Source organism: Camelus ferus, chromosome 10 (genome assembly GCF_009834535.1).
Source record: "Camelus ferus isolate YT-003-E chromosome 10, BCGSAC_Cfer_1.0, whole genome shotgun sequence".
In the NCBI taxonomy this organism is placed as follows: Eukaryota; Metazoa; Chordata; class Mammalia; order Artiodactyla; family Camelidae; genus Camelus; species Camelus ferus.
In genome coordinates this window covers 45582036-45595905 of record NC_045705.1, presented here as the reverse complement: position 1 = coordinate 45595905, position 13870 = coordinate 45582036, and the positions used below count along the sequence as shown (strand labels likewise).

General features: G+C 39.2%; 1 protein-coding gene, 1 non-coding gene and 1 pseudogene across 5 annotated transcripts in view; 2 read left to right on the top strand and 1 right to left on the bottom strand.

The window, feature by feature from the left end:
• The window catches only part of LOC102519711 (L-lactate dehydrogenase C chain), a 71435-nt gene that overhangs the window by 29205 nt on the left and 28360 nt on the right, over window positions 1–13870 (top strand). The window contains exon 8 of one of the 4 annotated variants that reach the window (XM_006195116.3): window positions 5371–5641. The exons of the other annotated variants lie outside the window; for them this stretch is intronic. Coding sequence (XP_006195178.1) covers window positions 5371–5535 — 165 coding nt within the window. The 3' untranslated portion in view covers window positions 5536–5641. Of the gene's footprint in view, window positions 1–5370; window positions 5642–13870 lie in introns of those variants that run through there. 4 annotated transcript variants of the gene reach the window in all.
• Window positions 3889–5287, bottom strand: LOC102504914 (annotated as a pseudogene).
• LOC116666720 lies at window positions 10058–10187 on the top strand. Its single transcript, XR_004323623.1, has one exon. It is a non-coding gene; the product is annotated as a small nucleolar RNA SNORA11 (small nucleolar RNA).

Genomic DNA, 13870 nt, shown 5'->3' with positions numbered 1-13870 from the left:
AAGAGCTATGGAAAGCCACTAAAGGAACTTAAACAAGGGACTGGTTTTACAATCTTTTTTGTTGTTCTTGTTAAAAAGATTCCTGGGGCTGTGAATGGACAAAACAGATTTGAAGAGGACAAGAGTAGATGTGGGCAGACGTGTGAAGAGGCTATGGAGTAGCTCAGAATAGAGAGGATGGTAATAATAGAGGTGAAGAGAAGGGGCCAAATTTGAGATACTCTGTATTTAGGTGGTAAAAATCATAGGTCTTGATAATGGAATGAAGTGGAAAATGAGGGAGATAAAGGTCATTCTTCAGTTTCTGTTTTGCATAGTTAGATAGATGGTGATATAATCCACTGAGGAAGGGCATATTCAAAGAGAATCAGGTTTGAAGATCCTGTTTGCAGTTATAGAGAAATTGAATTTGAGGTGCCTTTGCAATATCTGAGAAGAAAAAGGCAATTGGGTACAACCTTCTGGAATTCATAAGAGTTTTGGGTTGGAGTTATAAATGTGAGCATCATCAGCGTAAAAACAGTGTATTAGGACTCTTTTGGTTAAAAGCGACAGAAGCCAACTTAAGCAAAAAGAAGATATATTGACTCATGTAACTGAAATGCCAAGGAGGCTTGAACTTCGTGCTCAAACTATATTAGAAGAGCTATGTTTTCTCTCCATGATCTTGGCTTGTCTTTTCACTCTTTTTCTTTTCTTTCCTTTTCTTTTAATTTATTTGTGTGTTGGGAGGAAGGTAATTAGGTTTATTTATTTATTTAATGGAGGTTTATTTATTTAATGGAGTTATTTAATGCCTAGCATGCACTCTACTACTGAGCTAAACTCTCCCCACTTCACTCTTTTTCTTTTCAATTTTATTTTATTACTTTATTACTTTTTTCTGTTTGATTTGTTATCTTTTGGGGGTGGGTAATTAGGTTTATTTATTTAATGGAGGTACTGGGGATTGAACCCTGGACCTTGTGTATGATAGGCATGCACTCTGTCACTGAGCTATACCCTCTCCCTATCTTTTTACTTTAATGGATTTCAGTCTCATGTGGACATCTTCCATGGGGCAACAAAGATGGCTTCCTGCAGCTGCAGGCTTAGAGCCTATAATATCAGGACCCTGCCTCTCCCTTTATCCGTATTAGTTTCTTGATAATTGCTCTTTCTGGGATCACTTGTCCATTACTGTGATACCTGTCAGTTTAGGGAGAGGCAGTTCCCAAAAGGAAAAGAGAGATTCTGTAAACATAAAAAAAAAGAGGAAGAGATACTGGACATGCAAAGAAAATAGATATCCCTTACACATGGTAACCGAAGCCATGAATTTCAATGAGCTTGCCTTAGGAGAGAGTATAAAGTGAGAAGGCAGATTGAGTATTGAGAAATTTTAGTATTAAAAACTGAGTTTATGTGTGAGTCCACAAAGGTAACTGACAGTGGTGGCCAGAGTTAAAAGAAAAACTAAGAGAACATGGAATCATGGTAGCCAAGAGAAAGGAGATGCCTTAAAGATGAAACGATTGGTTTTCTGTTGTTTGTTGATATAAAGTCATATAAAGTAGGGATTAAAAATGCCAGGAGGATAAAGTGACAGAAGTCATTGATAACCTTAGCAGGAGATGTTTAATAAAGTAATAGGAATGAAAAAGCTTGATTGGAGTACACCAGGGTTTTCTTTACTTTGGTACTGTTGACTTCTGGGCCAGATAATTTTTCATTATTGGGGCTCTCCTTTGCATTGTGGGGTGTTAGCAGCATCCCTGACCCCTACTCATTAGATACCAGTAGCATACCAGTTTCGACAATCAAAAATGCCTCCAGACATTACTGAATGTCCCTTGGGAGGCAAAATCACCTCTAGCTGAGAATCTCTTAAATAGACTGGGGAAATTTAAACCAGTGTAAAAAGCTCTTTTGAGGTAAATGGCTATGAAATTAAGGAAAGAGAGCAGTAATTAGGAAAATTAGGGCAAGGCAAGTTTTTTTTTCCTTTAAAAAGATGTTGATGGTAGAGAAGATATTGAAAATAGAAGTAATAAGCAGAGAGGGTGGAATCCAGAGCACAGGTGAAGGTATTAGCTGTAGAAAGGAGGAGGGACAGCTATCTGTTTTAATAGGGGTAACAGAGAGAAGATAGGTAGTGAACCATGTAGATTTGTCAGTTTGGCATTGGAAGCATCTGATTACTTCTATCTTTTTAATGAAACAAGAACAGAATCATCCTCTGAAAGTCAGATGTTTGAAAAGATTTGAAATCATCATTGTAGATAGTGAGAAAAAGAATTTGATAAAAAATAAAGGCAGAATTACTGTCAGGTGGATGCTTATTTGAGGTTGGTAAGCATTCATTTTGACATAAATTAAAGATCAACTTTGTTGTGTAGTTTTCTCTAGGGATCTGAGTGCAGGAATAGAGAAAGTAGATAGCTGAATTCATCTGGGTTTGGGTTTTACTTGTAGAGTATTAAAGTGGGAGAGAGAAGAGAAAGAGAGAGAGGGAGATATGAAGGTAGGTTTAGTTTGTACACGTGTTAAAAATGGGTTTGAGGGAAGCAGGGTATAGCTCAGTGGTAGTGTCTGCTTCGCATGCACGAGGTCCTGTGTTCAACCTCCAGTACCTCCACTAAGAAATAAAGAAACCTAGTTACCTTCTCTCCCTACCAAACAAACAAACACACACACAAAAAATGGGTTTAACCTTCTGCTAAAGGGTCACAGACAAACTCAAGATCTGTGCCCTTAAATGTTATCTACATACAAATGAATAAATTACAAAAAGAGAATGAGTAATAAAGAATTTAAGAAATATTTATAAAAACTAAAAATTGGCCAGGGGTCTTAGGGTGTGGCAAAAGGGTTACAGAATGAACCCAAGAAAGGAATTAAGTTGGATATGGAGGAACCTCATAACAAGGTTCAGAGTAGGATACTTGGGGTTAGAAGAGAAGGTCCTATGAGCTAAAGAAATTAAGAAACTGGAAAGAAAACGAATTGGTTGGTTTATCCACAAGGACAATGAAGACACCAAGGATAATGACAGAAATTGGGATAGAGAGGGGAGATTGTGAGCTAGATGTCAATTTTTATGAATAAGACAGAAGGCCATTGGAGAGGGAAGAGGAGCTGAATAAGATGAGTCTCCAAAAAAAGTGGGGGATTTTTTTGGTTATTTTTAGGAGAGCAAGGGATTAATAATTTGAAAGAGACAGTAAAGAGTATACAATGAATACCACATGCTCTTCCTCAGAGGTTGTGGGAGAATAAAGCCGTTACCTGCAGAGGGCTCCTGAAGAAGAGTGAGGGTGGTGTCAAATGAATGCTCCCGAAAAGAGATTGAGTAATATGGGAATTTCATAGCCTTTACTGAACAAGTCAATGGACAAGTTATATTTTATAGGAAATACTTAAACATTTGACATTAAGAGCAGAATCATTTGTATATTCTTATTATTTTTCCCAGTTACTTCATTTTTATTACTTCACATTTTCAGCCAATAAAGTTTCCAACAGTTTATTTCGCATTAAAATATTAACTGGATTTTTTGTCAAATAAATAGGGAATTCTCTTTAAATAACCATTTCCTCACTTCATGGCTAGTCTGGAAGCAAAGGAAGCAAATTTTAGCACATCCAGGGGTCATACTGCCAGCCAGGCATGGAGCTTAAAGGGAAGAGGGTAGGCTGATGGGGTGGTAGCAGGTCATGGTCAGCACACAGGGGAGGCCAGGCCAGGCCTTGGGGGTCAGGACCCCTGTTTCCAGTCTACCCAGCAGTCCCCAAATGGCATAATGGGATGGACATGCATTTCCAGGTCTAGTCCGAGATGCCCTTCTAGTATGAAGAAAGACAGCGAAAGCAGAGGGAACAAATTCTTGAAACACTAGCAGGGAAGCTGAAGGGTTTCTTCCCAGCAACTTTCCTAGGCCACCCACACCCTGGCAGTTCATGTTAAAGCTCCAGAAGGTATTGTGCTACACACAGGTAGCAACAGAATGACCAACGACAGGAAAGGGAAGGGGGAGGCAAGTGTAACTGGGGCTGGAATGTGGCTGGAAAGGGAATTTGGTTTGACAGTCTGGTGGGACAGTGGCCTTCCATGGCTCGGCACAGACCAGAGTGGAGTAAATGTGAGTATAGCTTGGCAGGGGGCCCTCAGAAGGAAGACCTGTGGTTAGTCTGATGGAGTTCCTGAGGTTGAGTATAAAGTGGCTACCAAAATGAGGGAGTTGGACTGCCATAGAGGAGGTGGCTAGGGAGTCCTCTGTGGGCCACTAAAGTGAAACAGGGATACTGAGCTCCTGAGAAGAGCCCCAGAGATGGTGAGAGGGAAACTTGGCTGAGTAGTGCCTGTGGGTTTCTCTCAACTATTGTGGGAATCTGGGAGGCACCACTCCAGCATTAAGGAGCCTCGCCCTTTCTCAATACTTGTTCCTGGTAACTGTTTACATTCAGACCTGGAGGAAGAACAAGACCTTCCCATTGCCTCCTCCAACCCTAATTCAACCCCAAGGGGTGGGGTAGGAAAAAGCCGTGGGTGGTGGGAAGAGAGGGGTGTGAGAGAGCTACTGGGTGTTCTCTTCTAGGGAGGAGGGGAAGCTGGTTTGTGGATATGTAGCCACTGTGGGGTTACCCAGGTTATAATAGACTCTGGCAGCTGCCTCCAGCCTTGGCTTCAGCTGCAGGAGTGGAGGGAACATCAGTGCTTCTGACTAGAGGATCCATGGCCCCAGGATAGGGCAGTGGCCATCACTTCACCTATTCCATGGCCCTGTCCAACACGGGAGGTCTTCTATCTCTGGTGATAGCCAGGAGGGCAGAGGTACATTCCATTGTTGACTGGCAGAGGAATTACATAAGCCCTGCTGGGCGTGTGAGAGTACCTGTAAATGTTAGGCTCCATTGGAGGCTTCACCTCTGGAAGCTTGAGAAGCCACTTGTTAGCATCTGTTGTCCAAACTCAATGGCATCCCCCAGTGTAAAGGTCAACTTATACAAATCAGAGCCTTCCCAGTCACTTCCTGCTTCAGCCTTCACTGTTTTCTTGACCAAGCATAGGCTGCCTGATCTCGCAGTCCTTTGTAAGACTGTATGGCATCCTTCTCCTTAGAAAGATGACCCAGTAAGGGGTAAAGTAGATAGTGCCTTTCTTGGTCCCTTTGAAGCCTTTGGCATGTTCTTCATGTCATTAAACACAAGTTCTTAGGTGATCATAGGACATTAGGATACTCTTGGTATTGTTGAGAATCACACCGCTGCCCTCTGAGTGATTCTTGTTGAGCTCCGTAGTCTCTCTGGTATATTCTTATTCGGAAGCTCTCTTGCATAGCTGCTTTTCCATATCAGATTACTGAATAATAACCTGATTTTGCCTTTTAGGGTTTATATGGAATAAAAGAAGAAATCTTTCTCAGTATCCCTTGTGTCTTGGGGCAAAATGGTGTCTCAGATGTTGTGAAAGTTAACTTGAATTCTGAGGAGGAGGCCCTTTTAAAGAAGAGCGCGAGCACACTTTGGAATGTCCAAAAAGACCTGACATTTTAAAACCTTTTAATCTACTGTTTTATAGAACAGAAGATAGTAGATTGTATATTTTACATTTTGAAAGTATTTTCACCTGATCTGTAAAAAATAAAAAACATTGGACCTATGACATAACTACAATCTCTCAAGGCTAGAAAAAGGAAATAGTAAAGAGATTCCTCCTCTTTATGAATCTCTCATGTCTCTATTCTAATGATATCCAACCTGTACAGATGTGAGTTATATGTAAGCATTGCTTTCAGGTTTAGTAGAATATGTATAATAATCCATTATAATATAGAACTTATGATTCTTCTCACAAAACATCACTTTTTCTAGTATTGAAACTTCATTTTTCATTAGGGCATCAGCATATTCACTTTATATTGCTTCATTAACTCCCTGTGTCCGTATGTAAGCTTTACTAAGTACTTATCTTTTAAGATTGTATATCAGAAGGAAAATAGAAATATAATTTTATGGTGTAAAAAATTAAATGTCTTCAACCCTGCAAGTATTATTCCTATTAATGTAAACTCAAATAGTTAATTTAGTCCCTCTGTTGAAATACCACACAGAGTTTAGATCATCCTCTAGGTTATTTGTTCAGCAAACTGCCACCATGCTTGCTGTGTTATGGTAATGAGGTCAGTATGACATGATTTATTCCCTCAGGTATCTCACAGTAGAGTACCTCATCTAACTGATTATTGATGAATGCTTGATAACAGTCGATTGGTAGCTCCCTCTTGGTGTCCAAGGTGGGAGTGTATGTGCTTCATATAAAAATATATTATTTCCTTGATTCCGCAAAGAATTTAAGGCCACTATAGGAAATATACAATGAAACAAAAACTAAAAAATCAAGAATAAGGCCATTTGCAAATTAGACTAGGACAGGACCAATGCGAAAACTTAGAAGGCATATATGTAGGCCCTGAAGACTTAATATGGCTCTCATGGATGCAAACCCATTTGGCCAGAGAGTTAAGGTTCACCATCTGTTATTCTTGCTATTTGATAGCTTTCATTTTAGTCATCTACTACTGAACATGATTAGTTTCCCATTATTTTGTTTTCTTTCCTTTCTTTTTAACTCTTCCCTTGAATGTACAAAATATGGTCATGAGAGAGAGTTTAATTAGGATGGGGGGAAAGGGGAGACTTATATGGATTTTGCCTTTTTTAAGCAACTCTTTTCCTAAAATTAAAACTTCATTTTAGGAAATCCTTGCAGAGATCGGAAGGCTGCAAGATGTAATTTCTAGAAAGTAAAACTGCTCTACATCATGTATTCTCAACAGGGGAAATATTGCCCCAAGGAGGTGAAAATTGGTTCTTGGGTGGGAGGTTGGTAAAAAAGAATCTTTGATATTTCAAAGGTTTGGCTCTCCAAAGCTCAACCCTACCAGACAAAATTCTCATTCCATAATATTTAATTCCATGACGTGGGGGTGGGTGGGGGAGCTGGACCATTAGGATAATGTCTGTCTGAAAAGGCCCTTGAGGGAAAGATAATGAAAAAAAGGATGAGAAATACTGCTCTACATTTTGTAAAGGAATTTGCCAGATGTGTATTACGTTTTATGACTCACAAATGAGTTAGAAAACAGTTAATTAGGTAGAATGTGGTGGGAGAAGTAGAAACCTTGGTTATCCCAAACTAAGGGATGAGAGGGAGATTTTAGATTCTATATTTGACGACTTCATAAATAACGAGCTGTAGACGTAGTTACCAATCGTATATATGGTTATCAACTAGCACTGCCCTGATCAAACTCTTAGGGTTTTTTGTGTATTACTTAAAAGTCCCCTTTGCATCGAGGTTTTTTTTTTTTTTCCTACTTCAGCTCATATTTGTGGGTGGTAAAAAGCCCTGATATCCCTTTCTCCTACAGCCCTGGTGAAAAATTCCCAACCAAAAGTCAAAAAGCCCTTCTTGGATACATCTAGACAATGGTTAGAAATAAATTTACTTGTGTTCTCTGGTGGATGGATTCTGGGCAAGTACTCCGTTTGATAGCCAAGGCCCACTAGTTCACAGTGCCTGCTGCACTTGGGGCACTTGGAGCCCAAGAAGCCTCTCTGAAGTCGGCCAACCACAAAAACCTCACCCTGCAGTGGGCACTCAGGAGACTGGGCGCAAGCGCAGTGCCTCAGAGTCCACTCCCTGGCCTCGCGCCTGCGCCAGGGGTGCTTGGCCCTTGCAAGGCCTGCACGAGCGGAACACTGCCTTACACGCTGCCTCGGTAGTCAGCGGTTTTCCTTCTTTGAACGTCAACCAGCTTTCCCGCCGCTTTCCTCCATTATCTTCCTGTTGAATGGGCGGCCATGAGCTGGGCTGCAGGAGCGCTGATGACCAGCAGGCGAGGGCACGCCGCAGGAGTTTATTTCTTTTGCTCAGGGGTGGCTCAGTGTCCCCTCCAGGAGGCATGCTTCTCGCTCAGGGGCGGCTGGCCCTTCACCCGTGTGAGTGTGGTTGGAAGTTCCCGCGCGCCTGGCGTCCGGGGCCTGTGGACTCTGGGCTTGCGCACCCTGGCCTCGGTCCTGGAGCTGAGAGCTGGGGGAGGAGGAGAAAAAGGAGGAGGGACCGAAGAGCCTTCCCGGTGGTAGGTCTCATTTTTGGTAGAGCAGCCCTTTTTCCTTCCTTCACTCTTAACTCCTCTTTACTGTACCCACCTTTCTCCTCCTCCCTTTGGTGTGCGTCTTGGATGCTGGGCTGCTGGCCAGAAACTACCCAGCTTCTTTGCTGGTCCTGTTTGTCACTCCCCGTTGTGTCTGCAGCACCTTCTTCCCCACTGGGGCCCAGGAGTTCTCTATTATATGTCTCCTCTCACTTAAGGCCAATTCCAAATCTGGAAGTGGCTTCACAGTTTTCCCTCAAGATGGCAGCCATCAAGCATGAACTTAAAATTCACTTCAGAAGAGGCCATTCATCACAGTAAGATCTTCATTATAGGAACTGGATCGGTTGCTATGGCCTGTGCAGTCAGCATCTTACTAAAAGTAAGTTATGTATTCTGTGCTATTGAGTTAACCAAGTTTTCCTCAGTTGGAGGCAAGGCCACTGCATGTGGTTGTGCAGGTTGTGTCTAGTTCGGGGGTGGGGGGGTCCTATCCAGCCCCTGCTGGCTTATCCCAGAAGAACAGGTACTCCTCTTAATTGTTCTACCCAGAGGGGGGTCTTTTTCTAGTTCTTTTTTTTATGTTTTTTTTTAAACATTTTTTATTGATTTATAATCATTTAAAAATGTATCAAATTCCAGTGTAGAGCACAATCTTTCAGTTATACATGAACATATATATATTCATTGTCACATTTTTTTCTGTGAGCTCTTGTGTATATTCCCCATGCTATACAGCATAATCTGGTTTATCTATTCTACAATTTTTTTTCTAGTTCTTAAGATAGTATCCTACGTGTTAGAAGTGTCACTGTGTGAAAGCATGTTGACACTTCACTTTCACTCATGTATTGATAGTATGAGATGCCCCTTTGCTTGACTAGGAAACTCAGCTCACAAGTTAAAAAAACTGGGGGGAAAAAAAAAAGAGTGTGCAGCCTATCAGTTTTGGTAGGTGTCCTGCTAGTACCAAATACAATAGTCCTTTTCCTTTAAAATCTCTCTCCCATTTCCTAGGCTCCATCTTTATTTCCCTACCTTCTTTGTTCATGTTAGATTAATTTTAGTGTTTAGTTCTTTTTAGTATTGATATAGCTAATAAAGTTGGGTTCCACTTTTAATGGATAAGCACAGGATTTAAAAGATCTAACCCCTTTCTAAGAATGTTACCCTGATCTGAACCCATAATATTTTAGTAAATCATAATACATTCTTTGAACTATGATTTGCTTTTATTAATGGAGTATCTGTAAGATGTCTTTAATCTACCTTTCTATTGCCGTTAATCCTGGCATGGTATTAGATTTAAAGGATTGGCTCTGGATTTCATGTCTAGATGATATAAGTATCCTTAAGGCACTGAGAGCATCAGCTGCTGTCAACTGCTGCTTCTGGCAATCATATGAATTCCTCATGACACATTTTGTCCTACCAGCTGTAATGCTTTCATCAGCAGTGTCCTCATTGCTAAGAAGGATACCCATATCTGAAAACCAACACCAACATTGATTATAATGATATTAACAATTTTCTTTGCATACATAATCTAATACAACCCTGAAAAGTAATTATTAGACCTATTTTATAGAGGAGAAAAACAGCAAGACTATCTCAAGTTGCATGCATAGGTAAGTATATATAGATAATATATACAGAAAACCTTGGAGTGAAAGGTTTATTTTCTATCTCTGCTTTGAAGTGTCTTTCTGGGAGGGATTGAGCTCCATCCCTATAAAAAGATAATAGCCAGAGCCCCGAGAGCTTGCATTCTGTGATGTTGCAGACTATATAGCATTTGTATAGCTTAGAAAATGTGGTGTGCAATCCTTTTACAAAGCCCTAGGTCAAGTCTTACTTTAATCTCTCCCTCTTCTGGCTCTAGAGTCTACAACTTTTTTCATTCAAGAAATGGTGATATTGGGGTGTTCTCAGAGCAGGGGGCCTGAAGAAGTGGTTCCTCTGTTTATAACACACCCAACAGGAACCTGGGTTCATTATGACAAGAGGCGCAAAACTTGGGGCCCTCCTGTGAACAAATAGCCTACACGTGTCCCCCTGCACCTCCAAATGGCTGCTAGGCAGGACCAACGGGACAGGGCTCAATATTGGAAGAAAAGCTGCAGTATTTAGTGGGGGAATTTGCCACCTAGAGCCTGTCTGGCCCATGCATGGTTAGGCCATGAGTGGTCTTGTAGACATGAAGGCTTTGAACCTCTTTTCAAGGGAAAAAAGAGATTCCATATGCCATTCTGGAGTAGAGAAGTTTTTTAGAGCAGTGAAAATACTTTGTATGACATCATAATGATGGATATCTATGTCATTATACTTTTGTCCAGCCTAAGGTGAATTGTGGACTTTGGTGATTATGATGTGTTGAAGTATGTTCATCCTTAGTTTAAAAAAAAAAAAGTACGATTCTAGTAAATAAAAATAACGACTATGCAAGTGTGTGGAGAGGGGGTATATGGGAAGTTTCTGTGCCTTCCTGTCAATTTTGTTGTAAAACTAAAACTACTCAAAAAAAAAATCTTAAAAACAAGAAAACTCAGGGTAGACATTTTCGGCAAAACTTTGGTCTCAGTTATATACATATATATGTGTGTGTTTGTTGGATTGTGATGTAAAATGTATTTTTTAGGTCAAAAAAGTTTGCAAGCCACTGTAGTTAAGTTACACTGGCAAATAAAAGCAAAAGTTAACCTCAAAAAAAAAAGATGGTGATATCTTAAAACTTCTTTGCTGATAAAGAAGGAATTCTCAGTAAGAATTGTACAAATCTAGTAGAGAAACAGCAATGTCTTTGAAAATTACTGAATTATACCATAATACAGAAACTTTAATTACCATAAAGTGATATCCGTGAGGGCAGGAATCTTATCATTTAGTGTTGTTTCCTGAGTCTAAAAGAGTGCCTAGTGTAATGACACTTAGCAATTAAATGAAAGATTTGCTAAAAGCCAAATGCGTGTTAAAAGGGAAAGAGCACTCGATAGCACATACAGAGAGTAGATATTCTGCCCATCTTCATTTTTATAAATAAGGAAAGAGGGTCCAGAGAGATTGAATTAGAATATGTTTTTTATAGATTTTATTTTTTAAAGAATAGTTTCAGATTTACAGAAATATTGAAAAGGTAGTAGTATAGAGAGTTCTCTTTACCTCATATCCAGTTATTAACATTATACCTTCATATGGTACACTTGTCACAATTAATGAACCAATATTGATATATTGTCATTAACTGAAGTCCATACGTTACTCAGATTTCCTTGGTTTTTATCTAATGTCCTTTTTCTGTTCTAGGATCCCATATAGGATACCACATTGTATCAGGCATTCATGCCTCCTTAGACCCCTCTATACTGTGAGTTTCTGTCTTAGGCTTTCCTTACTTTTGATGACTTCGGCAGTTTTGAGGAGTACTGGTCAGATACCTTGTAGAATGCCCCTCTAGTGGAATTTGGTGTTATTCTCATGGTGAGACTTGAAGTTACGGATTTGGACGAGGAAGACATGGAAGCCAGGTACTATTTTCATCATATCACTTCTAGAGTACATACTATCAACATGATTTATTGCAGTTGATGTTGACCTCAGTTGCTTGGCTAAGGTAGTGTTAGCTTTCTCTAGTATAAAGTTACTCTTTTCACCCTCTTTCCATGCTGTGCTCTTTGGAAGGAAATCCCTGTGTGCAGCTCACACTTAAGGAGTAGGGAGTGGTGTTCCTTCTCCTTGAGGGTGGAGTATTTTCATAAATTATTTGGGATTCTTCTGCATGGGAGATTTGTCCTTTCTCCCTTACGATTAATTAATTCAATCATTTACAAATATCAGTGTGGACTCATGAATTTTATTTTATATTTTGGGTTATAATTCAATAAATCTTTATTTTGTTTCTCAAATTGTTCCAGCTTTGGCCATTGGGAGCTCATTCAGTTGACTACTGTGTCCCTTTGATATACCCCTATCAACACAGGGTTGTTTTGTTTTGAGCACTTCCTTACTTTCAGGCTTGTAAGAAGTTTAAGCTTTTTTGTCTCATGTATTTTCTGCTCCAATCCTAAATCACCCTTTTTTTCCAAGGAGCCCTGTTTCCTTATATTGGAGAATGGTATTATAACCCAAGATCTGAGTGCTAGGTGTGCTCATTTCTACACAGAACATTTTAAAAACTGTCTTTCGAAGATAATTTTGTTAATATTGTATAATTCTGCTCCATACTACTACAATCTCTGTGAATAATTCAGCGTACCCAGAAAGCATTGGCATCTCATTAAGCAACTGTCTTTTCTTTGTGATATAGTTTAGACTTCTACGCTAATCAGTTATAATCTAAAGTGCTTGACTTTTAATTTCCATTAATTAGAATAAAGTAAAAAGATCCAACAATGTAAGCTGGATGTACTTAAATTACGGATACTTGATCATTTATTTCTAAGTATTAGTTCAAAGTTGCTGGATTTTTTTCAGTGAAAATTTTAATGATATGTAATAAAGATAATATGTAGTTATTTAAAACATTATTTTTCAAAAGGTAATACATTCACAAGGTTAAAAAAATAAAGGCAATATAAAAAGATATACATGGAGAAGTCACACTTTCACCCTGTTTCCATCCAAACTTTCCCCCAGACTCTGCTATAGGAAACCATTTTAAGTCAGTTTCTTGTGTATCCTTTAGTGTTTCTTTTACAAATACAAATATATTATTTTCCCTCTGTATTGCATATAAAGTAACATGCTAGAAATAGATAGTACTGTTCCTCTTTGTAGGTAACATTGCCTGATTATAGAACTATAAAATTTTAGAGTTGGAAAGGGCCTTAAATTTATTTATTAAAAAAACTTTTATTGAGCTTCCATGTGCCAGGTAAATGCTAAGCACCAGATGAGTGAAATGATAGTGACAAGGTAATCTGGGGAAAGATTTGAACAGGAAACATTATGGGAGAATCTCTTCTCAAGGAACTCATAGTCTGGTGAAAAATTTCTTTCATGAATCCCTTCTTTATCATTGGGCGGCCTCAGCTTAAACTGAAGACGTGCTCGCTACCTTCAGAGGCTGTTCTATTTATTGAACAGTTTCTGTTTTTGTTTTCCTAATTATGAGCTGAGGCATCCTTCTTTGTAGCTTGTATCTCTTCTAGTTTGGGCTTTTATATCATGATGAAATGTTGAATTGATTTTTTTTTATGTCTTATCTGAGTCTAATAATTCATAAGGTAGACATAGTTTGGCAGTATAAGAATTTTCTTTCATTCACCAGTTAATCCAGACCACTCACCCCCACCCCTGCTTGCCTAATGTCTTTTTAGTGCTTGAGTGATGAACTTGTCTTTGTGGATGCTGATGAAGGCAAATGATGGGTGAGACAGTGGGTCTGCAACATGGCAGTCCTTTCATGAAAATCCCAAATATTTTTTCTAGCAAAGATTAATGTCATAGCTAAATACTATAATATTCTAATAGTACATTAATAAATATCTAATAAAATCATCTTTATTTTACTTTATGATGACTTCCCCAGTCTTACAAAGCTGATTGCTCCCTACTCCGTACTCTCATAACTTGTTGTTCAGATTTCACTAGGTTGTATTTAATTTGTTTACAGGGTTTTTTACAACAGCAGGTTGAGTTCCTGTGAGCAGCAGTAATAGCAGTTATCACGACAGGTATCATTAATCATTGCCCATTTTGTGCCAGCCACTGAGCTAAAGCACTTTAATTTTATT